Below are 19283 nucleotides of genomic sequence, written 5' to 3'. Positions count from 1 at the left end.
TTTATTAAATCTTAATAGGATAAAATGAGATAATATAAACTACACAATTATTCTTATCCAGTCCCTTTATCAATATATTAAACTTATAAGCTATGATATCATTCTAAATGTCAACTCTAAATATTTTAAGATTTTACTTCTTTTTGTAAAATCTGAAGCTTATCTTTGATATACTTTTTTTCTGTTTCAGCTCTAAAATAAACACTACCATGTTAATACATTTTTATTTGGTAGTCTCCTGCTTCAGAAATACTACTACTGGCAAAAAAAAAAAATTATAATGTTTTATTCTAATCCAATTTAATTTTTAAAACAATTAATACTGTACCTCTGGCTGCTACAACTGCTGGTTACTTGACCACGAGTGTCATACCCGACAACAAGGCCTCTCTGCTTAAAGTCTGAGAAACATCTCTCAAGGTATTTGTACATCCCCTGAAGCAAATAAACACAAAAGATCAGCTATTTCCTGATGAATACTTGCATTTTATAATAGTTAAAATCTCTTTATGTTTTGTATTCAGTTTATGGGCTCTCAGGAACTGGCTTCTGCCTTTGCGCTCACGTTTGCTAATATGGGAGCAATACTATGCAATCCACAAACATGAGATGATAAATATTTCCTGAATATTCGGACACATTTTAATAATACAGAAGCATCAACTTGGTAACCATTAAACCCATACAATAAATAAAATATGAGAGGAAAAAAGATGAGATGTAAGAGTCAGTAAACTAAAAAAAAAAAAATTGTTAGAAGAACCAAAAGAAATTGTTTCTTGTTTTGAGGCTCCAGAGAGCAGAATTCCAACTCTTGCTAAATCCTAAGATTGAAGCTAACCAAGAGATCTGATCTACTTAGGACACAAACATGGTTAATCAGCAACATAGTATTTCACTGGAACCCTTCTTAAGATGGTGGTACTATTTATAATTCCTTAGTTTTAAAATCTCACAAGTCAAAAAAAAAAAAAAAAGCATAGACTATGAAAATTTGTAGTCAAAGGTGACACAAAATAAAAAGAAGTATTTGAAAACATAAAAATGATAAAACTATCTTGGGAATGATTTTCTAACTTTAATAAGTATTTTCACTTCTAAAAATAACAGTTCATAGTGTTACAGTTATTTAGAATTACTTCTGCAAAATGAGATGGGAAATTTAATCCTTATCACACCCTGACAAGAAACAAATGCAAGTATTATTTTTTTCTGTCTTTTAATATTTCCTTTAAAAATGAGGACACAGAATAGGAATGTCCATGTAAAGCTCAAAGTAATAAAATACCCAAGGACATTCATGTAACTAGAACTAAGTTATTCTGACTTACTGAAGATCTACTCTAATGGGAGGCACTATTAAGGATGAAGCAGCATCAAACAAGGCCCCAGTCACTTCCAGGGCATGAGTCATTCAAGTGTAATTATTTCTCCCAACCTACTCTATATGACAGATAGAAAGACAGAGATTAATACATCCCAAGTAGGTTAGTTTCACAAACATATTCTAATAATAATGTTATCCTTCTGGGCGTGGTAGTGCATGCTTGTAATCCTAGCACCCAGGAGGTTGAGGCAGGAGGATTGCCTGGGCTACAAAATGAGTTTAAGGCCAGGCTGAACTGCATAGTGAAATCCTGTCTCAAAAAAAAAAAAAAACCTAAAAGCTGACAGAGCCTCATATTATTGTCTGCCATAAGAATCCATCTAATCTCTAGCTATTCCTTTATATCTAGAGTTTGAAAGGGTTGAGTTTAAGAATCAGATTCTATCTGGCTTTGCTTATGAAGAAACAGAATACATAAAAGGACTGGACTAGATGCATTTCTGGTTGAGGACTAGAAAGGAGGTGGTGAGGGAGTAGGTAGGAAAGGTGACATGTATCTACCTATCTCAGTCATCTTTTAATTTCATCTCCTCTATCGCTTGCATTCACCCTTGGCTTTAGAGATGCTCTTAGAACAAGGCTAAAGATGATTTACTGTTTGGTAGTATTGATTAGAGTTACGTCCACTAAGGTATTCTATAAACCAGGATTATTTTTATATGCTAAATGCATTACTGGCCTCAAAAGTATAGTTTCTTGAAACATGAGGATGATTCACTGGGAAGAAAAGCAATTTGTTTCTAAAATCTGGTGCATAAAAATGAAAAGAAAATAAATTGTATCATATTACATAATTGTATTAAAAGAATTCTCAAATGGATATGGAAAACCATGTTTAAATGAAATACTTTCAACTAAATTTGCCAAATACTCTGGTTAACCTTTATGAATAGCCATATACCAACATGTGTAACTGTCTTCTTTCTAAAAGTAGCATGCTCAAAAAGTTGACAATGGCAACTAAAATAACTAATGATCAATGAATTAGCCTGTGACGTTGAAGATATGTAAATGACTTTTAAGATAAATCTCAGGCAAGTTCAAAAGTCAGAATTTGGTCAACATTTTTTATTAATACAAGAATACTTTCCTGAACAAAAAAAAGAAAACAAAGGCACTAGCCTAACTAATACAGCAAAATAAACAGTGAAAAAAAATCACACATATAATAGTTTATAATATTTACCTGTGTTGACTGTATTACTGTAAGATCATTAATATAGCAAAATCCTGCTCCCATGGCAGAACGAAGTCCTGCAGTCCCAAAAGTCATTCGGCAACAAAGGCGATCTCTCAACTCCTTATTCATCCCATTCCGTAACAGATTTTCAATCTGCTCTTTTGTTTTGGGATTCTATTAAAAAAAAGAGGTTAAAGCTTAATCAGGGTTACAGAGTTCCAACATTAAGCTTTTCTGGGGGTCCATGTGCACACATCACAAGGTTCTACATTTACTATAAATTCCACATTGCTATTAATATTAGTATGCACAATAAAAACAATGTCTGTTCCTTACTGAGTCCTCAAAGGAGCCAGACCCTATTGCAGGTGATTTACAATGTGTAATTTTTATAGCATTTTACAATAACATAATCAAGAATGTTCTTTTTAACAATTTGATAAATGTACAAGCTACAGATCTAAAATAAATTTCTTAGTCAAAAGCACAGCAATTGGAAGATGAGGGTGGGGCTGGGGATTTAGCTCAGCGGCAAAAGCGCCTGCTTGGCAAGCGCAAGGTCGTGAGTTCGGTTCCCAGTACTGGAGAAAAATCAAAAAAAAAAAAAAAAAAAAAAAGGAAGATGAGGGATAAATGCTTCAAAACATGCCATCTAGCTACCTAAAGCTCTGCAAGTCAAATAACCAGATAAATTTTACCACTCTTTAAAAACACAGAAAACTGAGTAACTTATTACAATATAAACTGAACACAAAAAGGTCTTATGTGTCAAATGTGTCATGCTGGATTTTCATTAAAATCCAAACATGGCTGGACAGGTATGGCATACCAACATCCATATTTTAGTTTTCTGTATTTCATTAGAATGCACTTTAACTTATTTTCATAAATCTTAAGGATATTTATGACTCAAAGAGTGTTTCACCAAAAAGTAACAGATTTGACGATGCAGGTGTAGCTCAGTAGTAGAAAATGTGCTTAGTACATGTAAAGCCCTGAATTCAATTCTCAGCACCAAAAAATAAGAATACAAAAAGCAACAGAAGGGGCTGGGGATTTAGCTCAGCAGCACAGTGCCTGCCTGGCAAGCGCAAGGTCATGAGTTCGATTCCCAGTACCGGAAAAAACAAACAAACAAACAAACAAACAGCAACAGATTTCAAATGGAAAGGAAATGATAATAAAACTTAAATACAATTTGCTTTTATTTTCTTTTTAGAAGAGTCAAATATTAAGAAAGTAAAGTGAAACAATATTTCTCCTCAAGGTTATGGATTGAGTCTCCTCAAGGTTATGGATTGAGTCTGTACTATTTATATTTTCTACATATATCGCCTATGTAGTGGTAATGACAATGAATATTGGAATTACAAACCAAGGCATCCAAAAGGTACTAAATATTAGAGTATATTTGTACATGCAAAGGGATAAAAACATACTAATATAAAATAACAGCAAAACAGTTTTCTGTTTATAATGAAAATTAAAGTACATGGCTAAACTAGTGAGATTTGAAAAATTTTGATTAACTGAAATTTTAATATTTAAAACTGATAAATATTTAAAAATACATAGGTAACCTAGACTCAAGGAGTTTCTGTCTTATAAATGGTATGTATTAACACTATATAGCCTACATAAAAATGAGCAATTATTAAGAGAAAAATATAAATACTGCTTGAGTTACTAGCATATTATTCCAATGTCTAAGCTATCACCACATTTAATAGCGAGGTAAAACAGACTTGGAGAAGGTTAACATTCAAAGATAGGAATAGGAAAAGCAAAAATTCAGTGGATGTTTCATATGTAAAGGATACATGGCACTGTTACACAGTTAGTGAAAATGAAAAATGGGATGGTCTTTTTAGTGTTTTTGTAGCAGTGTATTAAATTTTAAACTGCATAAGCTTTTTGGCTCACAGATTTTTTTTCTGTGTGGGGAGCGGCTGAGCTGGAGATTGACCACATATTCAGGGCTAAAGCAAGGCCAGCCCCGAGAACACGGAGCTCCAGAGGCAAGCCATGTAAACCAGTTGTTTATACTTACACCAAGTCGTAAACCTTGTTACACCAAGGCCAGTCCAGAAGATGTCTGGCCTTGGTGTTCTTCCCTGTTAACTACATCACAGATAGCTTTGAGAATGTTTTGCTTTCAGTGTTCTCAGCAAAACACTGAGACCTTGCACTTTTGACTTCAGTGTGCACTTCCTCCTTTTTGCTGTGTATAAATAAAGAGGCAGACCATGCTGGGTTGTCATTACCTCTCCATCTGAGAGGTCAGGTCCCACCCAGTCCCAGTTTTCGTTTTAGTATGTGTCTATAGTATTTTCCTAATCTCCTGTTGCCCCTCTCAGGATCCCACTGGCTGCACAAGTCTCGGTATTTCTGTCCGTGGAAGTATCTTCACACAAACTAAGATATCCATACAAGAATATTCACTGCAGCATTCTTACTGGTACTGTTAATATTGCCATTGTATAGAAACTGAGATTTACATAGAGAGTTGCATAAGACTGAGCTAGCACTTAAGACTTACACAGGTTTTAAGCCAGTTGGTCTGGCTTAAGATCTATACTAAAAACAAATAATTTCTATATACTATAAAAACAAATAAGATCTATACTAAAAACAAAATAATTGTATCAAGCAGGTTAATAATGTTTCTAATGCAATTTAACTCCAGCTATAAAGTAAAAAATAATCATTTTTATTACAGTTATATAAATATAAAAATGACCTATCAGACAAAAATGTTATGGGCTTAATGAGTACTGCACAGCTACTAGATAGGGCCTAAAAATTCCTATTATGAAGCTTCATAACCAGTATTAACCTAATTATCATCCTGAAAAGCTTGTAAGTTAGATAAACATAAAAAATTAAAGACTCATGATATATTAAACATAATAAGTAAACCTGTATGGTAAAAAGTGCTAAACAATTATGAACATAGGCATTTGAAATCTACCTTAAATTCAGATTTCTCCAGTCTATACTGTGCTATCTACACACTGCCATTACATGTCATTACAAACTCTAAAAAAGAACTTTAAAAAGTGTGTAGCTGTATCTTATATTTTTCCATTCATATAATGAAATTGGGTATTTTTTTGTTAAAGTTTTAAAATCACTGATTTTAATACACTGTAACATGAAGATCTAAAAGAACTATAAGCAAATTATTTTAAAATGCAATTTCCATGTTGAACTCAGATACAGTAAATGAAAAGGGAAGAGTATATTGCTTTAATTTATGTGAAAAGAGGTATATGTATTTATATACCCTCCAGAAATATTCCATGCAAAAAAAGACACTAGAAATAATGATCATTTCTGAAGGGCATATCAGAGACAAAGTTTAAGGTGGAAAAAGTGAGTTACTGTACTGTACAGTCATGATATTGTGTGGATAGTTTATGTACATTTTACTCATTTTTTAGGGTAAAAATTGGTTAGGTATTCAAAATAGCTAAGAAAATCACTACATATATGTCTATGTGAATACTTTTTACCTATAAATTGCCCCCCTGCTTCTGCTCACAGGAAGCTATTAATGTAGTCTAACCCATAAAATGTATATTAAAACTTTTTCCAATACAAATCATTGTTTGTTATTTAAATATGCTTATTTACAACACATTACTTGAGGAGACAAGTCTAATCAGCAAAAAAACCAAAGAGTTCAACTGATGCCAATTATAAAAGAAAAGCACCTTTAAAATTATTAGTCAATAGGAAAGTTATATAATTTATGTATTTCTAGAATATACTTACTGACCTATTATATAAAATGAAAATTATTCTTTTTTTTTTTTTTTTTTTTTTTTTTTTTTGGTTTTTCTCCGGTACCGGGAACCGAACTCACGACCTTGCGCTTGCCAGGCAGGCGCTTTGCCGCTGAGCTAAATCCCCAGCCCCATAAAATGAAAATTATTTATAAATGCATTCAATCTCAATTAAAATTTCTCTTAATTATCATATTCTAAAATCCCAATAATTTTAATAGTCAAAAAATGTAATCCTGCAGGAAATCCAAAGAGATTTTAGTGACTATTAGTATTTTCTACACTTGTCAGGAATAAAGCTAACTGTTTAGTATGAAGTCCATAAGCTAAAGAATACAGAATTTAAAAAAAAGAACAGAGAACTAAAACCATGCATTATTTTAAAATTTTACCTATTTACCATAATTTTTCCTTTAGGTCTAATCCTATGGATTGCTGCAGTTTTATGTTGCTAAGATAAAAAAAGGAAAGTATTTTCTTATATAATACTCATATAATTTTATTTTGTCCATATTGTAGAACTGTAGGCCCAAATTCAAAGAAAATATGAAAGAAGAAATTTTAAATATCTTATTTAAGTATGTGGAAGTGTTTCTTTTAACAAATTTAACTTCTTACAAACTTTCATAGAAGTGAAGAAAACTACACAGCAGAGTAAAATCACATCAACTTTACCTACCATTAAATGAAAGTATCAGCATTCACTAAGAAGGATCATTTGGACTCATCCAAGTTTTTCTGAACCTATCATGCTATAATTAGGAATAAAGCTAATTGTTAGTATGAAATCAGTAAGGTAAAGAGTATACAATTATAGTCATGCATTATTTTCAAATTTTACCTGCATACTAAAAATTTTCCTTCAGGTTCTAATTCAATGAATTGCTGTGGCTTTATATGGTTGAAATGTATTATTTATATATAATAAATATAAATGTATATAAAATGTGTTAAAAAAAAATCAAGCTTGCCAGTGAATTTATCTGTAAATCTTTTTTCTACTTATTTCACAAACCTATTTTTTCCAGCTTCTCATCTCAAAGAAATGAATGGAATGAGCAAAAAGCAATGGTAAAATTTATTCAAAAAAGTAAAAGTGAAGAGTGTGAGAGAAATTGGCTTTGCACAAGTTTGGGCTGAGTAAAAGAAAAAAGCAAGATGAAAGTATACCCTGGAGGAAGCAGGATGGGATATCATGAGGAAAACCATGATAACCAAACTTAACATTTTTATAATTCCTATACAACTTGAGTCTATTCTGTTAATATTCTAGACCTGAAGCTTAAAAACAGTCTAAGCCATGAATTCATTATTTTGAAGATTAGAACAGATCTAAAAGAATAAAGTATATATTAACAACTCCAAATCCCAATATTTTTATTCATCTATAGGGAATCCAAAGTAAAAACTGACTCTTTACTAACCTCAAAACAACTAAAATTATAAAACTGTAAATAATAGTTCTAATGTTACCATTAGAGATTTATGTATAAATAATAAATACCAGTTTAATGTAACCACGAGAAAAAGTTTTAAAGTTTATTTCCGAACAGAGTTAAAATAGGAAACTGTAATCTGAAAATCTGAAGGGAGAACACAGCTGACATTTACTCCTGAGGGTCAGCCAGCTTGCTTATCCATTTCCCGAGAGCCCTGGAGCAAAGCAGGCTTTCAAAATCAGATGCTTCCTGATTGAATCAAAACACAATCATGTTAAACAAATCAGTGTTTTCCCATTTAAAGGATCTTTATATAATTCTAAATTTAATTTCCCTATCATTAAAATTTTGGAAGAAATTAGCATAAGCTGGCTTAGGTAAAAACTTGAATGTTATACTTGTCAGATGAGATTTACTTGAATAATCACTCAGTGAATTAAAAAGAATCAACTCAGGAAACGAAAATGCTCACTACCTGAAAAGCAGAAAATACCTTTTAAAATATAGCATATTGTTATCATTTCAGTATAATATTGGAGATGCCAAGATTAATGTGAAAGATAAAAATTTAAATCTTCATTATTTTCTTTTAAAGTTTAAATCCACTTAGACAGTTTTTTGTTGTTGTTTTAATGGTATTAGGAAATGGATCCAGGGCTGTGCACATATCAGGTAAGTAGTCTGCCACTGAGCTGCACTCCCAGTTCCTTTTAGAATTCTGAGACAAGGTCCCACTAAGTTGTGCAGGCTGGCCTCAAGCTGGTGATCTTTCTGCCTCAACTTCCTGAGTAGCAGGGATTACAGATGTGTACTACAGCAGCTAGACAATCTTTTTAAAACAGCAACAACAAAACACCAGCACCATCACTACAGTTGTTTCCAATCAACCACATTGTGGGGAACCCCTCAGACTGCTTCAAAGCTCAGGGGCATCTAAGGACACCTGAGGATGTGACCCCACTTATCTAGCACAGGTGCACAGTGGGATACAGTTATGTCACCATGGCTTAGCACAGGTAAATACACATGTGCTGGTTATGGTACTATACAAGAGTGTAAATATGAGATAACCACCTGTATATATTATGAAAGGGAAAGAAGTTGCTCAAAGGGAAGGAACAACTGGGATGAGGGAAAGGAGAAAAGAAAAAAAGGAAGGAAGGAGAAAAAATATATATGGATATATAAGGATACCAGGGATAATTGTACTGCTGATATCTATTGGTTTAACTGAAAGGAACAGTTAATGCTTAAATTTTTCTTTTTCTGACCAATTCTGCATGATTATATCTGGTAAGGTGAACAAACTAACTGGAAGACAACAAGAGCAATATAACAACCATTGTTGAATCCCTACTACCTTGATTAGTGAAACTCTGTATTGTTTCTAATGGTTTTTTATTATTTTTTTATTTTCTTTAATTGTTTGGTCAGTCTTGCATTCTTCCATCTAGTAATCTGAGCAACTTCACTGAAGATAACATTATGTAATGTAACAATCATTGTTAATTTACTATCACCTTGTTTTGAAATTTTGTATCCTTTTTATTGTTTTTGTGTTGTTTTATTTTGTCTTAGTGGTTGTTGTTTTCTTTTCTCTTTAAAATAAAAAAAATTTAAAAAGGATTATACAATAAAGACACAGGCAGCTGTCTTGGGCTCTCACTCTGGCTCTCCTCTGCTCCATGCTGCCTGCTATTGTTGCTGATGTCTTGCACATGTGTGTTCTTTAACCTTGGGACCTCACCTGAGCAGGCCAACAATCTTCCTTGGGCCCCCTGAGCGGGCCGACAACTGGCATGGTTGGCAGGACACTGAGGTGACTGGTCCCATGGAAGCTGTGAAAACAATGCCCAAAGGTGAGGGAGAGCCCAGGGAAAGGCTGCTAAGTGACCCTATGGCTACTGTAGCCACCTTCTTGGCAACTTGGAAGGTGCTGGAGGACTAGGAATCAGTTCATTTGGAGCCTGGGGGTGCCTTGCAAACCTTAAAAACAATAGACAAATTCCTCCCACTCACCACAAAACAGCAGGGTAGGTAGCTTGGCTGTTTTTCACTCTTTTGCTGCATAAATCAAGAGGAGGATGGCCTTGTCCAGCACGTACACCAGCTGCAGCAGATAGAGAAGAGCCTTGAGCAACAGCTGGCTGCTGTGAAGCTCAGATTGTGAGGCACGGGAAACACTGCCTCCTCCAGAAATGTCTCCAGAAGCATAACTCCTCATGCGAAAAAACCCCTGGGAAAATTCCCTGGTTTTGCATGCTAGGCCAGCTATTCGTCAGAAAGTGGAGTTAGGGGAATCCCTAGCCCAGGGAGGAGGCCTGGGAGGGTTGCCTACCTCTACTCTGCCCACAACCTTCATCAGCTACATGACCATGGAGCTGCAGGGAGCTGGCAAACAATTAAAGCAGAAGGTGGGTGAAACTCTGCCTGTGTGGCTGCTATGGCTGCCAGATGATGGGGCTGATAACACAGAGTTATGTCCACAGAGATGTTCCAAATAGCCAGCATAGCCAGCATCCTCTCTGAGACGGGTTCTGCAGGATGTGCATAAGACAGCCCCAGAAGATAATCAGCCTGTGATAAACTGGTGGATGGCAGTGGCTTGCCTGGTTTGGGAGAATCCAGGTGATCTTCTGGAGCAAACCACTATCTAGACTTGATAACTGTGCTACATGACATGGGCATGCAGCAGGTGATGTTTGCACTAGCCCAAATGAGGAACTGCTGACAGCGTGCAGGAAGGACATAATCCTAGCAAGCAGGCTGGCTGGCACATTCCGGTCAGTGCAGCCCTTCTAGCCCCCTTTACAGATCACCTGATCCATAATGCTGCTGATGCTTTGGCCAGGCTGGAAGATATGGAAGTGAAACGCCATGGTAAAGTGAGATCTGTAAAAACTGTACCAACAAAGTAGAAAAAGAAGGGAGGCCTTGGGCAAGTGGGGCCATCCCCGCAAGGACAGGCTGTAGGGCCACTGAACATTGGCTGGTGCCAGATCTGGATGGATCTGCTGGCCCCTGGCCAAGCTGCTGATGTGTTGCTGCCTCTCTGGAGGCAGTTATGCCCTAAGCAGCAATACCAGCCAGTGGGCCAGGGCCAGAAGGCCAAAGCGGCCCAGTGAAGCAGGAAAAAGTGACAATGGCTTCCTTTTACCTTTATTATGAGACAGGCTGAGGTACCCAGGTCTTGGGGGTCCCGGGAGACTGGAGACCACATGTGGAATTGACTATTTACTGGTCCCTAAAGAATGTGCAGTGTGTACTAGCATTGGTGGATATTGAAGCTGAATCAACACTAATATAAGGCAACTCAGATTTTTTTATTGGACCTACTGCATGCATAGAAGGATATGGAGGTCACTACATCATGGTCCAGAAGACCCAGCTGATTTTGGGTATTGGGTGCTTGCCCCCCTGCTTATGTGATGTTTATGTTTCTCCAGTTGCTGAAAACATACTGGGTGTGGACATACTGACTGGTGCTCAGCTCAGCACCATGCAGGGAGAATTCCAGTTGTGAATTCACATGGTAAAAACCATAGTCTGAGGCCATCTGCGCCATGCATCGATTCTCCCACAGGCCACGTGGGTTGTGCGTGAAGCAGTGCTGGATACCCAGAGGCCATGAGGAGATGGGACAGGCTGTCTTGAAATTGGAGAAAGTATGGATGATACTCCCTGCACAGAGCCCTTTAGTATGCAGGGACAGAAGACAGAGGGGTCATGGCAAATGACTGTGAAGTCTCACCCTGATGCTGGCAGTTAGGACCAATTTGCCTTCACCCAGGAGGGCAAGCAATGGACCTTCCAGATGTTGCCACAGGCTATTTGCATAGTCCAACTTTGTGTTATAGCCGGGTGGCCCAGGACTTGGCCACCTGGGCCAAGCCACTCTGTGTCATTGTTTTGTATTGATGATATTAAGTTAACCTCTGATTGTCTTGCACATTTAAAAGCCACTAAGCAGTCTGAAGGAAGCTTTGCTGGCATGAGGTGGGCCATGAACAAAGTCAAGGTCCAGGAAACCTGGTTGTCTGTCAAATTCTTGGGTGTTATATGGTCAGGGAAGACTAGGCCCATGACAGTATGCCAATTACAGGTGTAACCATAATTACAATTTTGTAACTATGTGGGCTTGCTAAGTTTTTGGCAGATATATCACATCTAACTACCCTGCTGCACCCTTTATACCAGATGGCCCAAAGGGGCACAACACAGGGCTGGACAGACGCAGCAAAAGCTGCCTGCTGGATAGATACAGTGGAAGCTGCTTGCTGGACTCACAAAGGGTTGTTTCATAGGTGCAAGCCCTATGAGTCAGTGAACCTAACCTGCCATTTATCCTAACCATCAGTGTGCATAATAATGGATTTGGCTAGGGCCTATGGCAAAAACAGAGGAAGCAGAAGCACCTTGTTGGGTTTTGGTCACAGTTGTGGAAAGGAGCCAAGAGCTGGTATTCCCCGATTGAGAAACAGCAGCACTATACACTGCTCTGCATGCCTGTGAGGAATCACTGACAGAGGGCTGGGTATAGCCTGTCCCAGGAATGGAGTGGCACAGGCTCCCACTCTCATGTGTTGGGGGACCTACCTCCAACAATTGCTTCTTTCTCAGCTAGCCTGTTGGCAGCTGAACTGGCAACGGTTTTGGGACCCATGAGGTACACGGCCCAGGAATCCATCTGGGCGGACGGACTACTAGACTTGATCACTAGTCCCTATGCAGAAGGGAAAGAGGGACCTCCAGCTGATGCTGGATATACTGATGGGTCTAGCCATGACTCAACCCCTCAATGGACAGCAGTTGCTGTCCGGCCCAGTAGAGAAATACTCTGGTTTGAAACCAAAATAGGCAAGTCAAGCCAACGGGCAGAGTTGCAGACAGAGTTGCAGTTTGTGATGTGTGACGGTTCCCTATGTGTGTATACAGACAGCTAAGCCATCTTTAGGGGGCTGATGCTCTGGCTGCCAACTTGGGCAGCTCAAGATAGGGCACTGTCCCTTGTGAGGTGCTGACCTGTGGTGAGACATATAGGAGCGTGGCCAAAAAAGCTGATCATGTAGGGTATCATAGTTCAGGATGTGAGCACCTCCTCTCACTGGAAAATGACTTAACAGACGTCTTGACCAGGCATTGCAATGGCTGACCACTAGGAATAGCATCTGACCAGAAAAACTGACTGCTGATGCTGGTAGGAATAGTGTCTGACCAGGGGTAGCATCTGACCAGGGCCAAGGACCATAAACTTAGCCTTCCAGGTTGAAGCCCTTGCTCAACATATGGCCCAGGCCTTAAATGTTACCTGCCAGGCTTTAATGTTGCTTATGGATGAAACTTTTCAAATGAAAAAACTGGTTTTGGCAGGGCATGGTGGTGCACACCTGTAATCCGAGCACTCGGAAGGCTGAGGCAGGAAGATCACTGCGAATTCGAGACCAGCCTGGGCTACAAAGTGAGCTCAAGGCCAGCCTGAACTGCATAGCGAGACCCTGTCTCAAAAAGACCAAAACAAACAAACAAAAATGAAAAAAGTGGTTTTGCAAAACCACATGGTTCTTGATTTGTTAACTACAAAGCAAGGAGGTACTTTTGCCATGTTAAATATAGAATGTTACATTTATATACCCCTGACCTTTGAGGGGGTGGGATGTGGGGAACCACTCAGACATGACCCTGCTTGTCTCATGCAGGCGCACAGTAGGATATAGTTATGTTACCGTGACTTAGCACAGGTAAACACACATGTGCTCATTACAGCACTATAAAAGAATGTAAATATGAGATAACAATCTGTATAAGAATTATACAGTGAAGACACAGGCCACTCTCTTGTGCTCTCACTCTGGCACTCTGCTCTACTCCATGCTGCCTGCTATCGTTGCTGATGTCTTGAACATGTGTGCTCTTTAACTTTGGAACCTCACCTCTGAAAATCTCTGTTGGGCCCTTTAAGCGAGCTGACACACATACATTGGGCTAGGGGTGTAGCTCAGCAGTAGAGTGCTTTCCTAGCATGTTTAAGACCCTTGGTTGAATCCCTAGCACAGGGGGGAAAAAGGCAAAATTTTATTGTCATTGACACAGTCAATCCTCTCTGAAAGCTTTAACAAATGAAAGTATTTTTAGATAAAAATATTTTTTGGGCTGGGAGTGGTTGGTAGTGCATGCCAGCACTTGGGAGACTGAAGCATGAGGGCTGACAGGAGTTCAAGGCCAGCCTGGATTACACAGCAAGACCCTGTCTCAAAAAACTTAAAAAAAGCTTAAAAAAAAAATATATATATATATATATATATACACATATATAATGTATATTTTAGGTATATATATAAATATATATATTTTTTGGTAAGAGAAATAGTTCAGTGTCAGAGTGCTTGCCTAGCATGCCCAAGACACTGGGTTCAATCCTCAGTACCAATAAAACAAACAAAACAAATATAAAACATATTAACACAAATATCTCCAATGTTGATTGTCTTTCTTAGATATGCTGACACATCACACTTTTCTTGACAAATTAAGGATTCAATTACTGGTCAGCAGCTCAGTGGATCATCATAGGATACTAGAAGGCTTGGCCCTGATTTTGAGTCTACATTTAGCAAGCTAGATAATCCAGGAAAAGTTGTTTGACCTCCTCTTGGACTTTACATTCTAAGCAAGTATGATGACTTTTAAGATTAGCTTTTCAGGTTCTACAGGTTTTATCAGCCAGTGATTATGTGGAGTACTAAGTACAGTACATTAAGTTTAAGGGGTCAATAGTATTTAGGTTCATGACTTTGAGCAGATAATTTTGTTTTGGTACCCTCACTTGTAACAAATAGAAAGATGTTCTACTCTTCTTCCTGGGCATGTATGTTTTCCAGCTTCTTTTTGAGCTAGAAAGACATATGACAGAGTTCATATGAAAAAAGAAAAGAAAAAAAAAGATGTGAACCATTTGCAGGCCTATCCACCAAAACCTTTCCCCCATCCTCTTTTTCCATTTACCCTCTAAATAGAGAAGACTCTAAGGACCTAGAGGAATTTGTAGCAACAAAACAGAATGAAGGACTTCATGGAACAAAATGCCCCCTCTCTTATCTCATGTACCAGCACTGACTGCATTGTAACAAGAAATAAACTTTCATTTTCTAAGCCAATGAAATTCTAGAGTACATGTTACACACCCTGCAATGCTTAAAAAATATATATACAAAAATACTGACATAATCCTTAAAACCTCATGTAATGTGGTTGACTGAAAAAAGCTGTTTGGGGCTGGGGATTTAGCTTAGTGGCACAGTTCCTGCCTGGCAAGTGCAAGGTCGTGAGTTTGATTCCTGGCACTGGGGGGGGGGGGAAGCTGCTTCATTTTCCACAATTGTATTTTCAATGTTTAGGCAGTATTCTGTTAGCCTCTTACTATAATGTTAGCTTCTTTGTAGCATAAGACTTAAACGACTTCAATACTTACTGTATCTCTTTTTCAAAATAAGCTATGAGCCCTTCAGCAGACCATTTCTCTCTGAGGCTTATCAGTAAAATTTAGAAGCTTGAAATTTAAAGATCCTTCTTGCTTTCCAGTTTTTTAAATATCAGTTTTAACAATAAAAGAAAATAGCCTTCCAAATTCTAATGTTTTGGAGCTAAGGCTATAGCTCAATGGTAAAGAGTTTGCATAGCAAGAGTGATGCCTTGCATTCTATCTCCAGCACCAAAAACAAAAAACACCATCAACCTTTAGATTGTTAGACCCAAGACTCAAATAAAAATGAAGTCAAGAACTCAATCTCATCACCTTTTAGTTTTTCTGCACTGAACCTCATGCTCTGAAAAATTAGTTACCCAATAAAATGTATCAATTTGTTTTAAAAATTGTTTTAATTAAACACAAGGGGCAATTGCTGACAAATAGCACTGAATGCTACTCTAATCAAGAGAAAAAACTTTAGTGCTTTACTTCAATTATAAACAGGTACACAGATGTTTCATAAGTATTTTAGAATGTTGACAGTAACTCACTAACCTGAGGACACCAGATTGACAATACAGACGAAGTGCTAGTTGTTGCTCAATATTTCTCTGTTTCTTTCAGTCAGAGTTTTAGTTGCTTACATACATAACAGCATAGCTTAAGGGCTCTATTTCAGTTTACCTTATATCTAGGTGTGACTACGTGACTAAGCTCTAACTAACAGCATGAAATGGAAATATATTCCACTTTCAGGTCTTACCCGGGAAAGGATTAAATCTGTACTACTCCTAAATGTATCCTTTCTTCTGCGGGCTGAGCAATACAAAACTGGGGCAGCTGGCTTGGATTAACAGTGGAAGTTGCATACTGAGAAGGGCACAGCCACCCCACCAGCCCATTGTCTTTTGAATGTTATGAGAGAAATTATTCTATCTCCTATAAATCCCTACACGGTACTTTTTAACTGTTTGCTTCAGCAGTTTATTTTTTTTGTCCTTTCTTCCTACTTTTTTTTCATTTTAAAAAGAAGAGAAAAAACACCAAGGCAAAAACAAAACAACAAAAAAAACAATAATGTATCGTAACACAGTAGCTAATGTTTGTCCTCAGTGTGAAATAAGACAGATAAGACAGGGTCTTCTGACAATTTTGTCCCAACCAAATGCTTTTTCTATACACTGATTTCCATCCCCACAAGTCTTCCTTTTCCCGTCTATCCCCAACCATTCTTCTTGCCATCCATATGTGAAACATTTATGTAAGGCTTTATTTTGCAAACATCTTTCAAAACATATGAAAAAATCCTCTATAAATCTAAATCATTTCTGGTCCCAAACATTTTGAATGAGGGATACTCAACACACAGCTTAAATACCAAACAGTCTTTGACCCAGCAATTCTATTCTACAAATTATTTCAAAGATATAATTATGGATGCATATTAGGAGTTAGAGAATATTCACTACAATAATGCTAATAATAATTTTAAGTAGCTACATATTCAATAGAAAATTTTAAATAAAAAGTATGATGCAATAATGCATTCAAATGGTATATTAAAATCACGGGAATTTTAGTACTATAGGAAACATTCATGATATATTTAGAGGGGAAAGTATATGAACCATAATTCCAAATATATACATAGGAAAGTAAAACAAAAAGAAAATGTGATTATTTTTGCTCATGATGATTAATCTTTTACATCTTTATTTCCTTATATAGAAAGATGATACATGCAATCAGGAAGAAAAGTTACAGAATACAAAGTAATCACAAACTTTCTTTCTTGAGACAGAGTCTTGCTATGTAACCCAGCATAGCCATGATCTTCCTGCTTGGGAATACAGGTGTGTCCCTCATGTCCTGTCGCTGTCCCCACTCCTTGATAAGGTTTCACTATGTTGCCCAGGCTGGAACTGAACTGACAACCCTTATGCCTTAGCCTTCCTGGTAGCTAGGATTACAAATGTACTACCACATGTGGCTAATCCCAGATTTAATCCTTGGACTGATGTCATTTATCAGTTTAGTAAACTTCATAGTCATGATTTCTTCAAATACACCTTTTGGCCCAGTTTCTTTTTCCTTTCATTTAGAACTTCAATTAAATGTATGTTAGCCAGATGTGGTGCAATACCAGCATTCTGGGAGGCTGAAGCAAAAGGAATGAAAATTCGAACCCAAACCTGGCAATTTAGTAATGTAGTGAGACCTTTCCTTCAAAATTTTAAAAGGTGCGGGGTGCTGAGGATGTAGCTTAGTGCAAAGGCTCTGTCTGAGGCAGGAGACTAAGGCATGGTAATGTGACTGGAGCAATTGGGAATGACCTGCCAACTGAAAATACTTGTTAACCATGGGCACAGAACAGCAGCTCTTGAGCCTGGCACAAGATCAAGCCAAGCCCTGTACCCAGTACCAATCTTCCGACACAAGAACACGCTGAACCTTGTACCTGATATCGATCTTCTGACATGAGAGGAAGAGTAGCTTAGTACCTGATACCAATTTTCTAGCACAAAATTAAGTGGGGCAACCTGGATCAACTACAAAAAAGATATAAAAAGATGGCAGCATTTACTTTGTATCACTGTCTCCTGGTCTGTTCCACTTGCAGGAAATAGCTTCTCTTTTTCCTTCCAAGCACCCTCTTCTCGAGCACTGCTTTTGTGCTTCTTTTCCCCCTTTTTATGTTTTCCTTAAATGTTAATCTTTCAAGTTCACCCAATATTCTGTCCAATTCATTGAACAGGTACAAAGAACCTAAAAAGCAATGCTGGTCCTTACACCACCTGGTAACATGCCCGGGTTCCATCTCCAGCCCACGAAAAAATGTTAGAACTTTTCATGGTGTCATCTTATGTATCTTACCTTTTATTTTTCCTCCATCTACTACCATTTGTGATTTATTCTGAATATTGACCATTGGCCCATCTTCTATGGCAGTCTAGTACTTTTTTCTCCCTAAAATATTGCTAAATTTATTTGAGTTCTTAATTTTGGTTCTTTTTACAGATTTAGAATTTCTATTTTAAAAAATATACTATGTCTTTTTCATTTCTCTACCAATTTTTAAAATCTTTTTTTGAATGTGATAATTAGTTAAAAACATGCATATGATAAAAAAATAACTTTAGTATAAACTGCAGGTCAGTTTGTACTATGTTATTTCTGTAAGGTATTTTTCATATTGACCTGTTTCTTTAGCCTGGTTATCCGACAATGTACTGGATATTATATTTGCAATATTAATAAGAATAAATTTAAAACCTGGGATGAAGGTACTTACTTTAGGAAAGATTTATTTTTTCTTTTCTTAGTCACCTGAAAGCACTAGTAACCCAGGTTCATCTTAATCCAGTTTTCAGACAGTCTAAATGATTCAGAGGAGGGATGTAGTCTGTGTGAGGAGTTTGAATTCATTCACTAGTAACTACAGGATAATCTCAAGTAGGAGTGTTTTCAGGGTCTTAACCTATTGTAGGATATAGATTCAAATTATTTGGGGAGGGGGTGAGACAGGGTCTTACTTATGTGGCTCAGGCTGGCGTTAAATTCGTGGTGTAGCCCAGGCTGGCCTCAAACATATGGTGAGCCTCCTGCCTCAGCCTCCAGAGTGCTGGGATTACACACATAGGCTGTCACATCTGGCTAGATTCTAATTGTTGCCCCTTTATACCAGCAAAGCTAAAAAACGACTACTAAATTACTTAGCTGCCTGTCCTGAATCAGAAAACATACCCAGGGCAAATGTGGCCATAAATGCTAAACTTAGCATTTTGAATTTCTGTCTTTTAGATCGAGGGCCTGGCATTTCTTTCATCTAGATCTTGCCCTAGAAATGACTGACTTGTTGAATATTTAACATCTTCAAACAGATCTTTAAATCTCTATTGTCTTTCCCCCCCCTTGTTGTTGAAGATTATCCCAATTATCTCATCTATCGTTACTAGAAGTCTATTATACAACACCGTACTATACAGTACTTTTATTACTTATACATTATTAATCATATTTAATC

General features: G+C 37.2%; 1 protein-coding gene across 2 annotated transcripts in view; it reads right to left on the bottom strand.

The window, feature by feature from the left end:
* Positions 1–19283, bottom strand: part of Pgm2l1 (phosphoglucomutase 2-like 1) — a 69224-nt gene that overhangs the window by 23893 nt on the left and 26048 nt on the right. The window contains exons 1-3 of one of the 2 annotated variants that reach the window (XM_005379917.2): positions 4618–4679; positions 2574–2741; positions 329–435 (exon numbers count right to left, since the gene is read on the bottom strand). In XM_005379917.2, the coding sequence (XP_005379974.1) occupies positions 329–435; positions 2574–2696 (230 nt within the window). In that variant the 5' untranslated portion in view covers positions 2697–2741; positions 4618–4679. Of the gene's footprint in view, positions 1–328; positions 436–2573; positions 2742–4617; positions 4680–19283 lie in introns of those variants that run through there. The other variant, XM_005379916.2, reaches the window with a different exon arrangement.

The sequence above is a fragment of the Chinchilla lanigera genome, unplaced genomic scaffold (genome assembly GCF_000276665.1).
Source record: "Chinchilla lanigera isolate Chin_1 unplaced genomic scaffold, ChiLan1.0 scaffold00013, whole genome shotgun sequence".
Taxonomy (NCBI): Eukaryota; Metazoa; Chordata; class Mammalia; order Rodentia; family Chinchillidae; genus Chinchilla; species Chinchilla lanigera.
Note: the sequence above shows the minus strand (reverse complement) of the source record. Positions and strands in the feature narration are given on the sequence as shown.